This window comes from Cyrtonyx montezumae, unplaced genomic scaffold, assembly GCF_038088225.1.
Source record: "Cyrtonyx montezumae isolate F1298 unplaced genomic scaffold, pur_monq_1.0 scaffold_14, whole genome shotgun sequence".
NCBI classification, from domain to species: domain Eukaryota; kingdom Metazoa; phylum Chordata; class Aves; order Galliformes; family Odontophoridae; genus Cyrtonyx; species Cyrtonyx montezumae.
The window spans coordinates 5,634,498-5,657,242 of NW_027071870.1; the positions used below are offsets into that span (position 1 = coordinate 5,634,498).

General features: G+C 38.7%; 1 protein-coding gene across 2 annotated transcripts; it reads right to left on the reverse strand.

Annotated features, from left to right (window-relative positions):
* Nucleotides 1-2,892: 2,892 nt before the first annotated feature.
* HACD1 (3-hydroxyacyl-CoA dehydratase 1) lies at nt 2,893-14,394 on the reverse strand. Of its 2 annotated transcripts, none has more exons than XM_065731327.1 (7): nt 14,110-14,394; nt 11,278-11,395; nt 10,192-10,210; nt 10,024-10,106; nt 7,902-8,023; nt 5,919-6,097; nt 2,893-4,505 (listed from the first exon to the last, which is right to left on the reverse strand). In XM_065731327.1, exons 1-7 carry the CDS (start codon nt 14,235-14,237, stop codon nt 4,423-4,425), a joined length of 732 nt encoding a protein of 243 aa, XP_065587399.1. In that variant the 5' UTR covers nt 14,238-14,394; the 3' UTR covers nt 2,893-4,422. The 2 variants fall into 2 exon arrangements, with proteins under 2 accessions (XP_065587399.1, XP_065587398.1); XM_065731326.1 differs by having other exon boundaries at nt 10,024-10,112; nt 14,110-14,393.
* Between the last annotated feature and the right edge of the window lie 8,351 nt (nt 14,395-22,745).

The window sequence follows — 22,745 nt, forward strand, 5'->3', positions numbered from 1 at the left end:
GTGTTTGTTTCTAACACAGTCATTTCAACATAGATTAAAACACTGCAGTGGGCTACAGTTAATCATCTATAAAATACCTACACATACACATCTCCAAACACATTTTAAAACATGCACCTTGAAATAAAATCTAATTTTCAGGAAAGCTTTCCATCTTTTGATTCAAAAGCACACTTAACCAATCATTTATAAGGAACTGTAGCCAGCTTGCCTGCATAGACAATTTTGATTTATGAAGCCCCTCATCTCATGTAGAATACTTATTTGTATACTTGTACAAATTTTCCTTCCTTTCTCCCCTAAGACAGATTAAGCAAAGGATGGATTCACAAAAATTGCTAATACAGCAGCTACTTTAAATTACAATTTACTGTGATGGTTCTAATTCATCTTCATCCCAATCTATTTAATAATCAAGGAATTATCCAAATATCCACTAAGGTAAACCGGTGTGAAGAGTGCAAGTACCACAGTCAGATCAGTAGCCAGCCCTAGATTTAAAATGCACACATTTATTTCCGGATAAGAAAAGGTAGGCTCCCTCTGGTCACAGAGAAGGTCTCCATTCAATTCCTCGTTAACTAGGCAATCTGTCCGTTATCACAAACCTGGCTGAGTGCTATGATGAGAAGCAGCATACTGCACAGTTTCTCCAAGACTGTTAATTTTGAGCCACGTTATTGACAGCAGTGTGATCCAGCTGCATCGGAATACCAGGAATTCAAAAAGCACGCGCTTATAGATGCGGATGGAAACAGCTGAGTGACGCAAAAAACCCTTCTGCAACACACCCTTTGTGCACAGAGATCCTCTCAGCTGATCCCATTAGTTCCTTGTGCAGAAGGCACGAGAGCATGTTTAGCTGCCTCTCTTCTCAAATCCTGCATAGCCAGAAGTGAGAGAAATGATGCATATCAACCGCTGTTCGGAACAGCCTCAGTGATCCTCTCGGCAGCTGATGTGCAGGATGCAGTTTCCCAACATTCCACCCCTTTGTACTGGCCACATCCTGTCAGGATTTGGCTTCCAGACATGCAGGGCAGAGCTGTGAAATGAAGTGATTCACACAACCTGTCCTGGAACGGCCTTTCCCAGTGTGTGCTGAGAGAAACCTCAAGAAATCCAACAGTTTTCAACTGGAGTTTATAAGAAGGATCATGCATTTATGGTACCACTAACAATAAGAAATGTCACTTGATAATTATGAATCTGCTTCCAAAGCCCAGTTCCTATGTATTACCCAACAACTTAAGGACATACTTTGTATTAATCCATCCCAGAAGGCGTATATAGCGTAAGTAAGGAAATACCTCTACACAAACAATTTGTTAAAGAATACATCAGAACACCATAGACACCAATGTTTGAATACACACAAACCTTTCATAAACAGGAGGATTTCAATGCTTTAGAAAACTAGGAATATTGCAGAGAAGAATACAAAAAAGATAGGTGGCAAAAATAAGCTGGAAAGAGAGCACCATATGAAAATCATACTTGAGTTTTTACGTCCATTGAAGGAGCTAATTAAATGTTCCATGGTGTTATACTGAAGTTTAAGTAAGCTACACAGGATAAAATCCTGGCTCATATGAGTCAATGATAAGAGGATTGTACTCGGAATTCTCACTACCCTGGAGGGCACATTAAACAACTGTATACACTGAGGCTTCAATGCAAGGCTTCAATCAAAAAAGAAGAGGAAGAAAAGAAGATTATTTTTGTTTTATTATTTTGAAGTCCATGACAAGTAAACTAATCTACATGACAGTCTCTCTGGTCGATGCAATACTGAATGCAATAAAAGTAACTTTTATCTTTATTCCAAGAATCATTTAGTGAGACTTGCTGTAGTTGTAAATTACTTTTTAAATTCTACCATTACACTGCTGCTTCACGAAAAACAAGATTTTAGCAAACAGTGCTGTATTTTCTCGTATAAAAAAGGATATAAAATAGATCCCAGATTGCCATACGATAAGAGTTTTAAGCCACAATGAAAGCAAATGTAATATAGCTCAGGTACTCTTTGTTATTGCAGAAAGAGTATCTCATCAAACTGAAAGTATCCACTGCACCTTCAGGAAATTGATAGCTATGGTCTCCAGTGAGCTGCCCTGACAGTTTAAAAAAAAAAGAGACACGTAACTTAATCTAATTGCATTTACTCATATTTCATCACACTCTTCTGCTTGCTAACTGAGAAATATCCTAAAAACTGCCACGACGCTTGCACCTCATGGATCAAAATGCAAATAAAGTTTGTAAAACTGTGTTCCAAGAACTTCAGACAAATACAGCTGCTAATCTGAACATGTAACAAGTATTTTGTTAATCAGTATTGTAAATGCCATTTATATTTTAAACTTGAAATACTTAGCTACATACAAAACTGAGAAGTAGTAAGTTAACTTATAGCACCTTTGTTCTAAAAAATGTAAAGACTATGCCTTTTAAAAGTCTAAGGAATACAACTATTGCACCTCAAGTCCACACTGCACCTATCACGTAAAAGAAATCTCATTTCCACGTAAAGAAGACGTGAAAATGTGAAAAAATTAAGGCACAAAATGGAATTTGTTGAAACTTCAGGATACAGTAAGTCCTTGCTTTTTCATCAAATTACCTGATGCATCAGAAAAACTGCCTATCTCCAGTTTTCAAAATAAGTTGCACTACTGTAGAATCATTGAAGCTAAAAATGGAAACTGCCTATTGAATGTAAATGTAAAGCATGTAATTCAAACTTCATCTCAAGAAACATCATTTTCTAGTACCAGATTACATCCGACCTAAAATCTTTCATGAAACTGTATGCACTGACAAGCTTTACTGCATCATTCTGTGACCTAACTGATATCTCTGGTAGGATCCTTCTCCTGAAAGTCACTGGCAATATCACTTCTTGTGACACCTTCACACTAACAAAGTCTCCTCCTTTTACACGTATTTGTCACATAGCAAGAAGTTATACATAATAATGACTCAATCTTTCTGACTTCCTTCCTACTTCATCTCATTTTTTTTACTGAAGTCTGATCTTTTTTTTGAAGATTAACTCTATCTGCACTCCTGAGCTACCCAAAATACAAAACAGTACTCTAGAAAGTATTTAAATTCTATAAATCAGTACTCAGCAATCACACGAGTATTCTGATTTCCAACTGCCCAATGCATCTCTTCTGCATGTATCACACTCTCCTTTTGACTCACTGAATCTGGAAGCAACATTGCTGTCTATGCTATTAAGGCTTCTTATTACATTATTACTTTTCAATTTTCTGTCTCTCTCACTAAGTATCCAAGTTTCCCCAAAATGCATTAGGTTTGCTTTGATTCTCGGTGTCCAACTCCTGTCTATATTTAATCCACATGTTGGACTTCTCCCACTCAGGTATCATACAGTGTCACCTGAAACATTTATTAATATGCTGTGGATCCCTCTTGCACGTTACTGTGGATGTTAATTAGTATTACATAATTCCATTATAAACAATTATTGGGGAGGGAGCAATTAAAATTACACAGTGGGATGATTCAAAGCACAATTTATATTTTAAGGCACTATTTCAAATATATGTTATCCTTATTAGCTAATTATGGGAAGTAAAAATATCTCACTAGAGCTACAGTTTCTAAATGCCATACCAACATTTTTCTGCATATATAACCTAAGCAGAATAGGAAGCATGCTGACAATCAGTCTTCCTCTGCATATGATTCCTGTTCCAGACACCGACCATGGAAAGACTGGTCACTCACTCCTCAGCATAAACATTTAACCAGATCATACTGTATCTGTTACTTGACATTTCTTATCAATTAGAAATGAAAATACAGAGATCTAATCTTGCATCAGCAGTCAAGGATTCAGCTCCTTTCAAAAATCCTTCTGGAATTCTACAGTGTGACCTTGTAATTCAAAGAATGTTGAACAACACACTGACAGTACTTACAATTGTAAGGTATAATTTAAAGTACAATTTAAATAACATTTAAGCCCCCTAGCCTATGAAACACATCATTACCTAATTTATGCTCTGTTTTCCAGAAGACACACTTTCAATACAGCTCATCAATTCTCCTTCTGTTCTTGGTGAGGAATACAGGTCATAACAAGCCTTTCACAATAGAAAGCACATTTGCCAACTATTCAAATTGTTAAAGCTATTTGTCAACCTACTGAAAGTAAGAAAACAATATGTTTGAAGAAATGAACAATTACACATCAAAGTGAAACCAGAAATGAAAAGGTAATCTGATGATATATTAATGGTATAAATAATACAGTCCGTGTTATTTTATACACAGTTGTTTATTCTTGTTCCATGTTTTAAAACTTGGACTCAGAAAAATCACAGGAAGCTTTGGTTTTTTTACCCTTGTTTTTCCAATAGAAGCACCATAATTACATGGCTCAATTCAATCGTCCTTTTCCACAATCACTTCTCCATGAAGCACCTTTCTTCTCTGCCGCAGCATGTGTAAGTAGAGTTGTGGAAATACTTGATCAAAGCATAAAAGAAAACAAATTAGATGGAAAACAAACAAACAAACAAACACAGCAGATCACATTATGGAAAAGTACACTTTTTCAGAATGAGGAGCCAAGTAAAAATTATGGCACAGTGTGCCACAGCTGGTCAAGGCAAATAACAAGAAGACATGAATTTCTCAGCGAGCTTGAAATAGTAATTACTCAAAATTCAGACAAAGCCCTCTGAATGAATACTGTTCTTATGGATCTTCCCTTCAAAATTTCCTTTTCAAAATTTTCATTTGTTAGCAGCACCTGAAATCTTCAAAACTGTGCTAAGCAAAACACACTTGAACATAGATTCTGAGAAGGATCCAAATGTACCCTACTTGTCCGAGTGTGAAAAGCTCTGTCCTTCTCCTGGCCTTACTTATATTACCATTCTTCTAATTCATTGGATCATTGTTTTTACTGCATAGCAAGCTGGATTTATTCCTGAAGCATAAAGTTATGCAAACAACTGTAAAACTGTAATTAGGTTATTATACCTTTTGTTTACTTATATAAATCTGTCTTATTGGCTTCCATGATTTCTGGCGACAAAAAAACCTCATAGTGTGTGTCCATACAGGCAAAGGCCAGAATTTTAGTTAGGAATACTTTTTATGGATGCACAACACTGCTCCTTTTAACTTCAGCTTTATTGCCTCTCAATGACCCTCCCTAATCTCTTCCTTTCTTTCTAGGCTCATTGTCCACAGTGACTAAAACATTTTACTTGCCCAGTTTGCTCTAGCTTCATTCTAGCAGTCACTGTACTGTATCTAAACCAAGGTGGTTTCTCCTTGCCTGCACTGCTTAGCTGTCAGATAAGAAAAAACAGCAAAAGTTGAAGACAGATGGCTCTCTAGGCTAGCTCTTGTTAGGCAACTGATCTGTGGCTCCTGGTATCCAGGCATGAGGAAGATCTGGTTAAACATGGGACTGAAGCACATACTGAGAGGTTTTTGAGGCAAGGTGTGGATTTCTGTGAGGGTGAAATCTTGGGAGAATTTTGTTTTTCCAAAGCATGCTCAGATGGTGATTTTCAAAGTTCACACATAAATTGACACTAATAGCAATAAGAAGAAAGTAAATCTCTGAATGCTGCAAGAAAACTGTTAAGTCATTGCTTAAAAGCAGCAGAGGCACTAGAAATTTCCAGAGACAACTACAGACACTTCTGTATTTTTACTTATCGATGATCTTAGATCTATTGTTTTTCACTGAAACTTTTAAGATGTTCTGAAGTAGGTAACTGAAAGTAAAATTTTGATTTAAACAATTAAAGCACAGCAACACTTGGAACATAAAGCAGGCTTTTAGAGCACAAAGTATCTAGGAAATTAGCATTGCTGATAATTGATCATTGTTAGTGCTATTAAAGTTAATTAATACTTACGTGGTATATAGGAGAACATGACAATTATAAGGAAGTAATAGTAGTCAAAGGAGACATTGTATTTGTTGGGAAGTCTCAATGAATACATCCCCGTTTTCTTGACATAAGGTAAAGCAGCATATATAGTCAGCAGTTCACCTGCAACTCCAGCAGGATACAAAATGATAAAAAAGTTGTATCTGCATTAAAAAAAAAACAACACCTTGTGAGAAACACTTCATGAATTTAACAACTGTTCTTGCTACTATTAGTGGCACAGCAATAGGTCGGGATAGTTCCTGCACTAAAATGAAGGATCATATCCTGAGAAGGCACAGAATAACAACTTCAGTTACTTTTGACAGTTATCCTTGTTTACAAAGAATGAGTTCCTATGTCTTTTTATTTAAAAACAGAGAAATATCAGAATTTGTGCATGTCTGTCCCATACTAAAGAGTCAAAAATCATTCTCCAAATTTGTACTCTCCAACACTGTCGTTTTATTTATTTTTCAATATGCATTTTTTCATTTGCTGATCTTGCTCCTGCTGTCAGAGACGGGACTAAGAGCAGAACTGGATCTCAAATTCAGGCAATCCTATGGCAATTGCCACATGGGAAATCGAAGCAGTAACACTAATAGTAGTAGTACTAACACCAACCATCATCGGATATTAAAAATGAAAGTAAATGAGAGTGCCAAAAATTAATCAGATCCATTTGAAAATAAGCAGAACATGTTCAAATAAAGGGTAAATGCACTGATTTTAAAGGAAGTGCGGCTTGAATGTCGTAGATCACACAAGTGTAGACAAAATGAAAGATGTAATCAGCAGGGCTTCTGCTGTCCTTAAGCACAGTGCATTGTGTAGATTTAGGCTCTTCTAAGCAACAGCTCTGGAGTTCACAGAGGGAAACAGCAATGACAGCTATCACACAGGGTGTGTGAGAAGTGTCCAGTGTGCATTCCATGACCAAAAGAGAGGAGATCCCAATTGGTAGCAACTGAACATGAAATCCTCTTAGGAGCCAATGGGCTTGGAGGACCCATAGGTCAGGGAGCATATAAGTGAGGTATAGGTAGGCACTGATGCTGTGATTTACATACACATTCCATGTATTGCCTGTAGACAGACAATTGTTTTAAAATTATTTAATAAGTTAAAGATCAGAAAAGTTCAGCTCCTTCAGAGTACTGAATTCATGCTGCATTATGAAGTTTGATTCTCTTCAGATCTTGATAGGATATTTTGAACTCCATGAGAAGACAATACATTTTCAAATATTTTGTTTCCATACTCTACCATACATCTCTACTGTGAGAATGGCAGCTCTCCCTATTGCATATTACAAGGAAACAAAGATTCTACCATTCAGGATCTACTGACTTGATGGGAAAAAGCATAACTGTCAATATAGTGCTTTCTAAATGCATTTTTCCTCCTGAAGCCTATTAAAAAATCATTATTGAAAACAGACCTGATTCTTTGTAAGTATATTCGTTGCTTAGACATTACCAAACCTACCACCTGCAGTATTAGCAAAAACAATAATGTACTTTAAGAATGGACATAATTACTGGACACATCAAAGAAGTGCATTAGAAGCATCAGAACTACATTATCTACAAAACACAAATAAGGAGGGTATGCAAACAAACTCATTAAATGAACATATCACCCATGCTGAATGTAGGTAAGATATTTTCTTTTTAACAGTGGAAGTCCATCTTGAACTGTATTACACAGAATCTTACTAAACAGAGTTTAGACCACAAGACACAGAAAGCGAGGAACAAATCACATCCAAAAATATCAACTTTTCTTTTTTTTTTTAACATTTTAAACTGATTAACAATAATCTCAAGTACAGAAAGCAACCAGCTTGCACTATGCTGACACATAACCAAAGCTCAAACAACTGTTCTCCTGTGTGGTTAGCTCAGCATGCGTGAAACTAACATGCACAGAACCACAACAATCTGAAGTGCAAGACATCTCCACCTGGCCCATTTAATGAAGTATGGCAAATGGTTGAGCAGGTTGAATGTGTAGAAGGAATATCGAGTAATCTCTGTCACAGTCCATACGACCAGAAAAAGAATAACGCTCTCCTCATTCTGGATCTGCAGAAGTATAAAGAACCAACACGTTCTTCATCCTTAAGCTTCTTTTCTGTGTAAACTGCAACAGTCTTCTGTTTAAGATATATGGAACAGAACTAACATCTTGTAAAGAAAGACAATTTTGGCATAAAAGTGATATGTTGAAACAATTACTACGAAGTGTCCTCTATAATATGTGTTTATTACCATACAGACACTGCAAACTGAGCAGAACTATATTTGAGCTCATTCCTTCTATTTATCTGCACTTTCACTATGCTGCTTCCCTGTTTATTTATCTTGACTTGCTTGTTCATTCCTCTTCAAAATAATAAAATGAAAATACTACCTAATATACATATTGTTTTCATAACCAGCTTTTACTCATTCCACATATCACTGCTGTATATCTCCTATACTTCCTCGTACTTTTAGGTAATCTGTATTTCCATGAAATTCTAGATGAAAGGAATTGTTTAGTCTACTAATTGAACTTAGTAGCAGAACTTCAAGTCAGGCTGCAAGATAATCAAGGAGTTGGAAAACAGATGACCACTCAATGAAGCGTTGCTGGTATATCAGGAGCTTGGGGTAAAATTATTCAACTCTCCTGTTTAAGATTTACACTCTGAGTCATTAAACTGCCTCATCAGTAGGTAGCACACTTATCTGCTGCTTCAAAACATCAATTCTTTTCACTCTAAGTGAACAAATAAACAGAAGTCCTCAAATTCAAAGAAGGCACATGAAGAACCATTACAAGTACTGCACTCTGAGAAGAATTACACACAAGTTAATGTGGTTTAAAAGTAATTTTCTTTAAAAGGGGGGGAATTTTATAATGCAATTTCACGCCTGAAGGCTAAAAAGCTCCAGAGATGTCTTGAAATGAAATAAAGTAACACAAATTTTGTTAAAATGACCAAAAAAAAGGAAATTGCTTTTTTTCTTTTTTAATTAAACAAAACACTACATGGTAACAAAGCTTAATACATCATAAAGATGTAAGTAATCATCATCTCATAAAGTTGCACCCTCAATGTGTCAGTCAAAGAGATGCACCTTCAGTAAAAGGATCTCACAAACATCAACAAAATAGAAAGGAGATAGAAGAATATCTCCGAAGTCACGAACAAACAGCAACCACAAACAGATAAGCAAAGGAAAAGACAGAATTAGGTTCTTCTTAACCTCATGTGATTACAGACAAACATTGATAACCCAAACCTGGATTCATGCCACAGTGCTGAATCCAAGCAGAAGTGCTTTAAATAAGCGTGCAGAGAATTCCTATTTGTTGCCTCGCAAATCTCCAGTCTAGCAGGGAGCTCTGGGTCTGGCTATTGTCACCAACATGCCCCTCACCACCTAGCATGACCCTGAACACTCATGCCTGCTAAGCAGTAACAGTGTGAAATGAATCAGATGTACATTTAGATGCAGTTTTCTCAGACACAGTGTGACCTGCACTGAAGACTGAGAGTCAAGAGAAATGACTGGAGATGCTAAAGGTTTACTACTGCACTGCAAGCAATAACAGGTGGCAAAAAGGAGCTCTATACTCCAGCATTCAGGTAAATATTCAATAGAGAAATAGAGTTAATAATTAATATTTTTTCCTTAAAAAAAAATGAAAGCACTGAAAATTCTTAAAATAAATAAATAAATAAGTAGACAAAGCTCAGAAAGGTGTATTTCGTGTTAAATAAAAAGCAATTGTTAAGGAAAAGATGAAATTTAGAGAAAAAGTTTTCTGTGAACTGAAATTAACGGATTTGACAACCGAGGCAGTAATTATAGTGTCTCGTTGGCAGAAAGGCATACGCCATCTGCTGGTGAGATAGTTTAATGGCTCAGCTTTTGAAATTCAAAGACATTCGGGAGCACAAACTCAAAATCTATCACTGAATTCTACGTGCCCTTTGCAGGAAGCAGATTGCTAGATTTGTCTCCCTGGTGAAAAGCGAGCTTTATTATGAACTCCTTAGTAAAACCAAAAAGCAATCTGCTGATGCACATACCTGTTTTATGCTATGCGCGATGAACCACACCATGAAGATTCTTGAACTCACTTGGACCCCAGTCACAAGCACAGATGTGTGAACTATTCCTTGAAAAGAGAAACATGTTATCTCTGCTCCACAACTGATGTTTCAATTGGTTCAGGAGACACTAAAGGAAGAACTCACCAACTGCACAGTGGACTACCTGTGAACAGAAATAAGTTACAGGTTACTGATTTACAGTATGTTACTATCTGCGCTACAAACATGGGCTTCTGTGTATTTATATAAATTTAGACTTAATTCTTATGCTTTTTTTTTCCTCCAACTAACATTTCGGAGTCTTTAAAAGAAATACACATAGAAGCACCAGTAACCAGTGCTGTGATGAGTTCAGTGTAAATACTTAAAACGAGAGATTTATTTTCCAACTTTTGTATCTTGAATATTTATGTACTTACAATGTGTGTATTTTTTCAACTGGTAAAATTCCATCATGTTACACAAATAATAACTTTACAGAACAGTGTGGGAGGAGTCATACAAGGCATTCAAAATGCATAGCAATTTTACAACCTTCTGTATTCGTTATGGATTAATTATTATCATCTTGCTACTTATGACTATAAATCTTCAGATTTATTTTCTGGACAGTGATGCTTAGCAAATAGAATGCTTTTCATTATTGTGATAGATTCAAATGGAATTATTATTGTGAAAGTTTAATAGTGTAAAAACGTATGACAGCTGGCTGTGTGATTTTAAATATCTGTTTGAACGACAGATGTTACGGGCAGATTGAGAAAAGGAGCCAAAATGTAGATAAGAGCTCTCTGTTGTGCCTGGAAAAGAATCATAACTGCAATATTACCTAATAGCTTCATTCTGTGGATGTGCCATATATTGAGACCACAAGGGTGTAATTGGCCCAAGTCATACCATTTCAAAAATGCTCTGAACAACGTGTACAGACTCTGCTGGAAGGGTTATATGGGACATGCCAATCCAGTCTGGGAATAAGCAGAAGCAAAGTAGTTCCCGGAGAATATCTGATTTAAGACCAATATTAGAGTTAAGTTTCCAAAAAAAAGGTGCTCATCTGTTTCAACAAATCTCCTTGTTCTCACAAAAAATTATCAAATAATAAGATTAAAAAAACTTTTAGTACTCATATAATATTTTGACATTAAATTCAGGCTAATAATTTACTTGCTTATAAAAAGAAAAAGTAAAGGAAGTGGTCAGTAAAAGAAACTGATGTTTGGAATTTACCTCAAGCAAAGCAAATGTCTGGAAAAATTTAAGTATCTTTTGCACGCTTCTGAATAAGCCTCTGTGTGTTCCTCTCTGGATATAAAATCGTGCCATGGCAATACCCAATACCAGCCACCTACAAAAGAAAGAGAATAAACACCTTTCAAACTAAAATTCTAAAGCCTTCTGTCTAATATAAATAATTCAGTACAATATTTTCTTCACAGAATACCTCTGTGCCTTCCCTTGTTGGTGTACTTAGGATATTATTAAAAATAGAGTTCTTTAGACCTAACTATTATGAAATGTTATATCAGCATTACACTTCTTAATCTCTTAACCTGGAAAAGGATAGAGAAGGATTTGTTTACCTTCAGAGGATTAACTTGAATTACTTAACCCAGGGGCCCATCAGACTTTTCACTAGTAGTGAAAAGTAGTATATTTTACTACTAAATCCTCATACATCTTTACTGTGGATTACTGTTATTGAGCTCAGATTTTGGGTCTCAGGTTTGCACATACAAAAGATTGCCACCTGTGCACACTTTGTACATTTTTCATGACCCCTTAACACATCAGTTTCAGAACTGACAAGTGAACAGAATGCCTCTGTTCTATAACTCAGAGGTGCTGAGAAGTCACCTCGGAAGAGCAGACTGTGATGTGTTGAAAGATCCATGCTCTGGGCTCCTGGCTTCCAGAGAATATTAAACTAATACATTGGAAGGTGTTGACTAATTTTTCCATATTTTCTTTAAGAAATCAATACAGTATCAACTGATGCCATCAACTGATCATCTTTTCAATGTAAGTGAAGTATCTTTTATTCAAAGTGAAATGTGATATAAAATTCAACCTGAGATCAAATGAATACGGATTAAAAAAACCCATTTCATAACCACAGTGATTTCGTCTCCCACATCTCAGCCCAGATCTAGAGCAATAACCCAAGGTATGTGCAGTTGCTTCTGCATAATTAATCCATGTTTATATAATTAATTTTTTCCAAACAATGTGCCATATGTTCTGTTACTAATCCAGAGTTACAGTAACATTCTTACAAATATCATACTAGTGATGCTTGAAACTTCAGGTTAAAACCCTCAAAGGCTAAGGATAAAATTTCTTTAATATTGACTTAAAGGCATAGCCAGAGCTACAAGTGATATTTTGAGAGTTAAAAATGAAAATACGTAAACTGCAGTAACATTAATTTAACTTCATGTCTGAGGATAGTCAGGAATAATCATTCAGTTCTCTTCTCCTCCACAAAGCCATTGCAAGGAAAGCTGCACAGCAACATGATTAAGGAGGGCCCAAGAGAAACAGTAGCGGAGTCTGAGAAATACTCTGAGGCAGATTTGGTGAATATTTAAATATTCAGGAAAACATTTACATAAACATTTGGATAAAATTTTAACTCTTCCCCTGTTCTTACACTTTACAGATGAGACAATGGCTAAAAATGAGAAGCAGACGGCAGGGAAAGATGGATATCTGATTGGACACATTATGCTGTAACAGTGTGAGTCCTGCATCTCACTGCCAGTCCTTCATAGCCAGGTTGCCATTTTACAGTGAAGTGTGTGACAAGGGGAAGGTGACAGTGAGTTTATACCCAGCTGTCAGGGTGGATGGTGATAGCAGCAGCTTTGTGCTAGCTGAGGCTCCAGAAGTCACATTACATCTCATCTAAGCAGACACTTTCCATGCTTTGTTCTGTCACAAAAGGGCTGCAGAGAGCAGTCATGGGCCATGCTCAGAAAGCAAAGACTGCAAATACATTTGGCTTAAATAATTACTGGGACATTTGGAATCCCTGACAATTATTTCATTTAGCTTTCAGTGGCTTTGACTTTGGATTTCAGGAAAGCCCTGGTAGTGAATATTGTAAATCAGCAGGAGATGAAAAACAATTGGTGTAGTAAAGATAAAATTTTCTGCTGGGACTTTCAGTAGAGCCAGGTATTGATGTGTCATTTTTGTCTCTGAAAGCGCCCCTCTAATCTTTATTAGAAAGATGCAATTGGGTTGGTTGTTAACAGGCACTTCTGCATCAGGCAGGCAGTTACAATTCTAGAAATACTTTCCTATACAGAACTCTTTGGAGAACTGCTCTGTTCTCATTTATTGGTGGTGCCCCAATGGCATGCTTTTTTCCTTCAAAGTTTTATTTTTCTCTTAAGTCGCACCTGTTTGTAAAAAATGATAAGCATGCGTCCATCTCTCTTAATACTCTGCATTCACACAAACTACGCAGGTGAGCAAGTCTAAATCCCCCCGATGACGGTGCAGGAGGAAGGACAAACGGCATCAGCACCTCGTCCCGAGACTAAGTGCGGAATACAGAAGTCCATGGCAAGAGTCGTGCAAGAAAGCACTCAGCGGAGGTCTCTGTTGCACGCACATGACAGGCGTTAGTTAAAGGAGCGCAGTTTCAGAGGTGGAAGTACCCCGAGGTCTCGGAGCCCCCGGGGCACCGAGACACCGCCGGCAGCGGCTCCAGGAGCTCAGAGCCGTCCGCCGGGCGCGGGGCGGCGCTGGATGGAGCGGCTCAGAGCGCGCACCCGCGCGGCACCCCCGCCGGCATTCCTGGCCCGGCTATACTTAACCTCCGCCACGGGCTCGGGAATGACGCGCTCGCTGCTGGTAACGCTGCACCGTATTAGGCAATGCCGGGCAGGCGAGGGCTCGCCCCGCTCACCGCGGTTCCCCGCTGCCCTGCGGCCGCGTCCCCGCCGCCCCGCTGCCGCCGCCGCCGCCCCGTCCCCGGGCCGAGCCGCCCCGGCCCCGCCGCCCCGCGCCCGCCCGAGGCGTCGCGCTGCTGCCTCCCCCCCCCCCGCTCACCCCGCGGTCATGGCGATGTTGTAGAAGATGAGCCAGGCCGTGGCCAGGGTGCTCAGTCTCCGCTTCTTGCCGTTCTCCTTCTCCTCCACAGAGCCGTTGCCGTTCCCGTCCTCCTCGCTGGACGCCATGGCTCTCCGCGGGCAACGAGCGCACAGCCGCGGGGAGGAGGGGCTCCCTCCGCGGCGGGGCTGAGGCCGCGCTGACAGCTGGAGCTCGCGCTGTCTCTCACCCCATCTGTCTTCCTCGAGGGCCGCCGCCCGCCGCCCGCCGCTCACATGGCGCCTCGCGCTCCTCCCTCCGCCCCCGTGGGGCTCCCGGGGCACGCCCGCGGGCGGGACGGCGGAGCGGCCTTCCCGGGGCAGCTCCCCGGGGGCCCCAGATCCAGCTGGGTGCTGTCATCGAACCGTCGTCGAGGTTGGGAAAGACCTCTAGGATCATCTAGGCCAACTGTCAACCCGTCACCACCGCATCTCCGAGTTCTTGAATACTTCTAGGGACGGTGACTCCCAAGCTTCCCTGGGCATCCTGTTCCAATAGCCCAACACTCTTTCAGAGGAGAAATATTTCCTAATAACCAACCTGAACCTCCATGGGGCAACTTAAGGTCATTACCTTTCATCCTATTGCTGTTACCTCCTTTGAGGTGATTGTAGAGAGCAGTGTCTGCCCTCAGCCTCCTCTGGACTGAACAATCTCGGTTCCCTCAGCTGCTCCTCATAAAACTCATGCTCCAGAACCCACATCCACTTTGCTGTCCTTCTCTGGACAAGCTCCACGGCTTCAATGTCTTCTTCTTGAAATGAAGGGCCCAAAACTGAACACAGCACTTGAGATTCAGTTTCATCAGTGCCAAGCAATTACCCACCCAAATGGCTGGGGGCCTTACACACTAAGCTCTGAGGTTATTTGATGAGAAGATGAGTTGTTGGGCTGCTACCTGAGGGGGTCACCCCAGAGATCGGCTGCCTGCACAACCAGTCTGGCACATCCCAGCATCACCCTGTGGATATGCAGGAGGCTGAAGCAGACACCTGACAAGGATACAAAGTCCTTCCAAGGGTCTAAAGAGAACCCACAGAAGGATAAGATTGGTATATGGATGTTGTCTAAAATTGTAAATCTGCAACCTTTGTGCATGGAAACAGGACCTGGACAGGGAGTGGTGAGCATTCTGAACCCAGAGCAGTGGTAGTGAGGCATGGTCCCACTGTGCTGCAGGCCGTACTCCCCTGACACTTGTCTCAGTTTGTGCTAGCAGCCAGCAGCTCTGGGTGGTGGACACACAGCCGAGAGCTATTTATCTCCACAGCACATCAGTGCAACCACTGCCACATGGACTAGATCTCATAAACACAGGCACACAGATACACAAGTGAGACATTTCAGAGCCATCTCTGAAATGTTACTTTATCAATCGCAACAGCTTTCAAGAATTTAAGTTTACCTCCGTTAGCATGGGAGAAGCACCTCATCGTTTAAACACTCAGTTCTCAGTCCGTGGATAAGGTATGCAGATGTGGTATGCAGAATCTCAGCCTCTCCTCGTCCTCACCAGAGCACACATGCAGATGTTCAGCTTTCAGCTTCATACCATGCAGGCAACGAATACTGTAGCAAATGACTCGTATGTGCTGCTAAGACCACAGTAAGTACCCGAGTTACGTGTATACACAGGCACTTTTTATGTTCAAGTAGTCCCCAGTTGAGAATACTGTAGTTAGAAAATCTAGACATTGGAATTCACACGCAGGATTAAATGACCTAATCCAAAACCTTTTGCCAACCTTGTGCTTCAAATGAATGCATAGAAACAATATAGCAGACAAATGCTTGGTTAACATGAGCCTAGCTTTCATCTTAATGTAACACATAAGCTAGTTCCAACTCTGTAGGTTTGAAAACATTTTCCATATTTACTAATTCTGGGTGTCCCTGTTACCCAGCTAAAACATTTATTTTTTCCCATAACTTCACTTCTTTCTTCAGATCTTCCTTGCTTAATTGTTTCATAATGCATTGTTGAAATGGATACAACACATTAAACACGTGTTGCGTGAAAAGTGTTTTTGTACAATCTGAATTTGCCAGCTTGTGACTTCACTAATGGCTTTCTGATCTTAAATTATGACACAAAGAGGAACGCATTACTTGATATAAATTCAACATTAATTGTAATTTATGCAATATTATTCGTTTGCCATTTCTCTCTCAAGATTTTTCCACAGCAGATTCAAGGGAAAAAATCCTATTTGTTTTCTGAAGTACAAATTTTTGATTTTAAAATCCCTCCTTTTATGTTTTGCATACTCCTATAAAGAATCTTTTGAAATTTGATGAGCAATGGTTGATATATTTTCATTAAAAATCTGCATTACAATCACTCTCATTTATTTCTCAGAGACACTGACTCTAGATGCACAAATTATTTGCAGTATAATCATGGTTTGTATTGATTTAGTCAATTAAAAACTTAATTACCGAGGATAGGTATTTCACAGTTTCTGTTCTAGTACTGCATTTTTCATTTACTTGCTCTCTGTTTCTTCCACATTTTGATCCATGGAGATATTTTGTTCCTTAGCCCACAGCTGCTTCATATCTTTGGTAGTTCCTGTGTGACTTTCTTTTAGCAGCCTTCTCAAAATGTGTTAGTGACATAAGTAACTTGTCTTTTTTTTTTTTTTTTTAATCCATCCTTTTAATGACATGTTCCAGGAATTAAAATAAATTAGTTAAACATAATTTCCTTTCACAAATTTTCTGTCGATCTCTTCTTTCTTGTGCTTTCAAAAATTATTTCACTGTCAATTTCTTTGAGAGTGCAGTATCTTCTTCTAATATTTTGACTGTGGCCAGCATCTTTTAACCTAAAAAAATCTCACAGTGATTCATAAGGCATATTTGTGTTAAAACACAGACGTTTAATCAATGGAACTTAATAAGCTTACACATTAATTGCATTATATAAATTATTATCCATGTATATTTGTTTTATAGGTTTCCTATTGCATAAATAGATATTCAAGACCTTATAAACCTGAGTAGTCTTTATTAATAATTTATTTCCAGGAATACAAGGTGACACTTTTAAGAGAATATTTTTTCAAGCAGTATTCTGTAATGATAGTATGTTAAAAAACATACCTATCCAATATGGGAACATTCCTTGAAGGGTCAGTCCTGTGAAAATACAGTGACTTATCAGTTCCACTACAGAAGGGAAAGGTCACCTACCATGAAATACTTCAGAAATTACTTAGAATGAGCCCTGCAGCATCATGAGATTACCTTTTATGCTTCAAAATAGCTGAATATCAGATAACTATGTACTAAAGAAATTGTTAAAATGATAACAAATAAAGTGTTGCCTGTCCTCCTGCCTTGTCTTCGCTGAATATTCCTAACACACCTTGCTAGGACAAAGTGTTGAGAGGACAGACTTATATATAGTACTTGCATACTACTTCAGCTCTGTGGTATTAATCAGTGTGGTATTCAAGGGTGAATACAAGTAATCAGAATTCAGCTATGTCTAGAATGAACAACACAGCATTTATGCACTTTCTGTTCATTTCATCCAGGTGCATCTATCTACAATATTCTTTACTGCTATCAGAATAGGACAGGAAATGCTTTCAAAAGATGTGGTGTAGAACGTACTGCAAGTCTTGTGGAAAAAAGTAGATGTCTGTTTGGTACAACTGAAGCAGTTAGAGATTTGTACTGTTATCACAAGATAAATGATTCACATTAAACCTCTGACTATATCGCTTATCAGCCACTGAAGGAAAACAAGTGTCATGAACACACGCTGAAGTAGGAAGTTATATTCCTAATACGAAAATATAAAAATGTTAAAAATTCTGATGTGAACACTTAGAACTCGTATGAAAACTGTTGAATCTATGTATTCAAAAAGCATCAGTTTGAGCTGCCATTGTCTATTGTCCTATTTTGTTCTCTTTGGAAACAAAAGTATAATTCAAACTACAGTGCTGAAGATGCACACGTGAAAGGGAGATGAATACCCCCTTATGTGAGATTGCTTTATCCAAACTCAGTGTGCTTTTTGCTATAACAGATAATGGGATTCTGTATGATAAATATTTTCCTCATGGGATATTTTGGACTCTACCATTGTTTAACAGTCCTGACATTGTTGCACTGTTAGGCTTGGACAGGTTGATACATATACCAGTTCCAGAGTCTGTGCAGTTGGCTTTTCTGCACACCCTGTGGACAGACTCTATCAAAAAATTAACTCTGCTAATATTCTTGTTATATGGAGGGACATATAAAATGAATGCCATTAGCTTCTACAATAATGTTCATGTGGGTACAGCAGAGTATATGTATAAAATGAACAGTCAATGTAAATAAATTCCTTCCCAATAGTATATAATATTTCTCTTAAACAAAGAAGCTTTGTTATGTGGTCAGCACGTATTGTGCTGATTTGTCACAGGACTCACCAAATATGCAATTCAGTGATATTAAAAACCTTTTGATTCTCATTGTATTTCCACACTAACTTGCTTGCATGGTCACTACACTCTCTCTCTAGTATATTGTGTCCATTTCTAGTTTCAGAGCACACGCAGTCTTTGCTTGCCATTTAGCTTTATTTCAAGTACTTGAGTTCACAAGGACTCTTTATCAAGGGCATAGAGTTCCAGTGCAGCACTCATAATGGTCAATGGAAGTATTTCTATTTTCTTTGTCAGTAGAGTGGTAGAGATTAATTTTAACCTTGTCATTGGTTGAAATCCAGTCCAAGTGTTCAGCAAAGAAGAGTGACCATATTGGGTGTAGTTGGTTTGGCCACACTAAGAACAGCTGTTGGTGCCAAAAAAAGCATTAGGACAAGTGGTTCCCCATGGCAGCATCAGGAAAGTGGCACAGGGTGATGCTGCTGCCAGCATCCCAGGAAAGCCCAGGCACCCAGAAATTACAGCTCACCCATTAGCTGCTTCCTGCAGGAATATCACAAAGCTTCATTACAACCTTCCTAAAGCAAATACTACAACCGCTACTTCATGTTTAATTTGATGAATTTGTTATCATTTATGAAAACTATAGTGTAAACATATGAAATATTACATAACGTGAGCTGCAAGTAGTGCTCTGCATATGGAGAAAAAGTAGGAAGGCATTAACTTTATTTTCCAGCACCAACGAATATTAGCTAAAAATTTACACGTCACAATTTTTAATGTGGTCAGGACAAATAGTAATATAAAGTTTATTATTTAATTGCTTGCCTAAACTTCTAAAGCTATATGTATTTGAGGGAAATCCAACTGTATGATTCATGTAATTCTACTTGCATACTTCACAAATATTGAGGCCAAAAATGACAGTTAAATAGTCTTAGCCCGACTGCCCAACTTCTTGTATAACACAAGACACTATCTTGGTATGTTTCATACACTCTTTATTTAAAGAAATATGTAAGAATACCCTAAGTAAGCAATTTGGGTACTTGCAAAATACTAAGACAAAAAATACACTGATAGATGGAAAGCAAATCACTGTAGTCTAGTGCTTGGAGTACCTACATGCGGCTTGTGACTGGGAAAAATTTTGTCTTAGTCATATCATTGTATTCTAATGCACTACAGCATCTTGAATGCCATCCAAAACATCTTGTACTTGCCCTGTCAAAGGCACAACCTGTGATTAAATGGTCTGCTGGCACTTTCTCCATTCTGAACCTTCCTCTTTTCTTCTGATTTTATTTTCTGCTCAGCTTCCAGTTCCGAAAGCAATATATGCAATACACTGCAGTGAAAATGCCGTTAAAATCAAGGTCAGTGAGACCGATCCCAGAGACTACCACTGGTCTTCATATCAGTCTGCTTGTTAACAATATTCTGAACTGACTTTATACACCTTATCTTCACAGTGCAGCAGCTAGCAAACTAATATGTGCTAAAATAAATGGGGATGCCAAGTGTAATAGCTCTCCAGGGAATGGGAACCTCAGTGCACCTTCTCTCCAATGGACACAACGGTTTTGTTTTCCTCTAAAAAATATGCTTGTCTAATGTAGATGTGTATCAACTGAGTGATCTTTAAAAGTATTAGAACTTCCCTAGCAGTTTCATTTACGAGCTACAGTTTCCGAGTATCCTTTCCCAACAAAAGACGACAGGGAAATGTTTCACAGTGAATCATCAGAATCTGGCACGGTGCTTCAAAAGGACAAACTCTTGTCAAAAATGTAATAACAAACAATACATTAGATAAACAAACAACAGCAACAAAAATGAACAGTTACCTAGGCTTCAACATTCTGCATGGTTTAACAAGCAATTAAAAAAAGGCACTGCACTAACAATTGTGTGTAGTTTCACAAGTGCTTCATCAGTATGAGATGAATACTGAGTGGCTCAGAAGTAATGTATTGCTGGTTTTGGCAAATTTCTTAGAGGGTAGCTGTCCATCTTCAACAAATGGTCTGACAGTGCATGTTGTTAGTTTTGCTACAGAATACGAAGACAGAATTGCACTGTCTGCTAATTTCAAAATGTTGTCAGTGACAATGACTAGAAGATTTTAAACATCACTGTTGTTAGATTAGAAGATTAATATGTTGAAGTGATCTTTTAGGAAACCACTCTAACTCTGTGTTTGCAAATAGCATTGCATTGTCAATTAACTGAGTGTACACTTTTCATGTAGCAGTATCTCAACAGTAGTGCGATATATAAAAGGGTAACGCTGCCAAAACAGAAGATGTCTGCACCAATGTTTGAAGGCTCTTCTATTTGGATGAAAGTAGTACATACTGAAAATGAAAACATATAATAAACTCTTATGAGAGTTTACCTAAAGATAAACTCTTTTCTATCTAAAGACAAGTACTACCTCAGAAAACTGTTGGGCAGATAAATTCCTCTATGAAATTAATAACCCTTTGCAGAGGGCATCTTCAGAAGGAGGTCTGAAATAGACATGGATGAATATTCCCCTGGACATACCGGTTTTTCTTGATCCAGTTTGGTGAAGCTGGTGTACAGTCCTCAGCAATTCCTTCCCAGCTCTTCCTTTGCATGGGATCCAATTGCAAGGTGAGGAAGATGAGTGACACGATCCAACAGGGAACTCTTCAGTGCTGAGGTAGTTTTCAGTTGGATCAGCTGATTGTGCAGCCACAAATGAATTGGATCAAATTCCAAATCTGATATGAGAAACATGGTGGCAGCACATAGTTGTGGGCACTGTGGGCACAGAGAGTGCAGTACTGCTACAGTCCGTATCAGCTGTAGTTACCCTGAAATTAGATGCAGTTTGACACTGCACCCTTCGACTAGATTCCTTACTTTCAGATAGCTGACTTAGGCAGTATGAGTTCCATTTCAAATACAGTAGGAAATAATTGAAACATTTTGAACAACATGAAATAAAGGGAGCTTAACACACCCTTCTTAATAGCATGCTCTTTATACTACTCACACATTAAGTGGAAAAGCTGGTTTCCACAGCCATCTCTGTCTGAGAAGGCAAAGCCCATACTTCATGGAAGAGCACTCTAACCACTGTCCATTACTGTGCAAGGAACAGCATTGGAGCCGTGGGACAGAGGAATGAGGGAGATGCAGCATGGTATCAAGTACTTGAAAGAGTTTTGCACTTCAGACTGCATTCAACAGAAAAAAATGAACCAACCAAAGAAGTTATAGAAACAGAGCACCAGCTGTAACCATAAAGCCTTAAAATGCTCCCTTAGTATACAGTACTTGTTTCAAAATGTTGAATGGTGTGTTGCCTGGAAATAAAATGGGCTGGAATTCTTTCAGACCAAAGTGAGTCTAAAGCTCAAGCTCCCCACATTTCTAGTGTTTGCTCTTACTATGAGACTACAGTGCTTGTTTTAAAAGGAATCTTAGAATTCATTTTGAAACCTGTCAGGGGGAAGGGTCAGAAAAGGAGGGGATAAAACAGGCTCTGAAACATGTACCATATGTCTCCTGTGCACACAATGGGCAATGATGAACAGTAAGGAGGTAAAGTCTCCTCTGAGAATACCTAGCAGATGTCATGAAACTGAGGCAGAATCTAAAAAGAGAATACTAAATTCATGAAAATGAGTCTGTCCTAAGCAGCAGATCAATGCTGACCTGCAGCACAGGGAAAGAAACAGAGCCTAAGATCCTGGAAAAAAATAAAATAAAAAGTGCCTAATGAATGCAAATCCCTAAGGGAAGAGGCTTGTGGTGTATTTTAATTGTCAAAATTCTGCCTGATGCACACAACTGCATTCAGTATTGAGCACGGTTAGGGCTATTGATTTCATTAAGTATTTCTGCACTGCAAACATTAGCATACCTTCTTTAGTTTTCATTTGCAGTCTTGTGGTGTGCCAATATTACTTTCTGATGTCTGTGACTCTTCCCTCTTCACACACAAATATTCACCCGTTTTTTTACTTAATTTGCTACCCAACTAGTCTACAGTAATTAAACAAGCCTTTCAGGATAACGAGTTTCATGTGACAGCAAGAATAGGCACAATGTGACACATCCTATGAGTCAAATTCTTAGCATGGGATAAATTTTATTGATGGCAATGAGGACGTGAAGTGAAGCAGCAGGACATGGCTGGGGAACAGAGGCAGTGACCACAATAAGTCC

Bases quoted from the DNA above. Each gene is read 5' to 3' on its own strand.
- HACD1 (XM_065731326.1), bottom strand. From the start codon at position 14,237: ATGGCGTCCAGCGAGGAGGACGGGAACGGCAACGGCTCTGTGGAGGAG. The intron at 11,396-14,109 runs GTGAGCGGGGGG...TTTCTTTTGTAG, and splicing joins AACATCGCCATGACCGCGGG to GTGGCTGGTATTGGGTATTG. The intron at 4,506-5,918 runs GTAAGTATTAAT...GCTTTGATCAAG, and splicing joins CATGTTCTCCTATATACCAC to TATTTCCACAACTCTACTTA.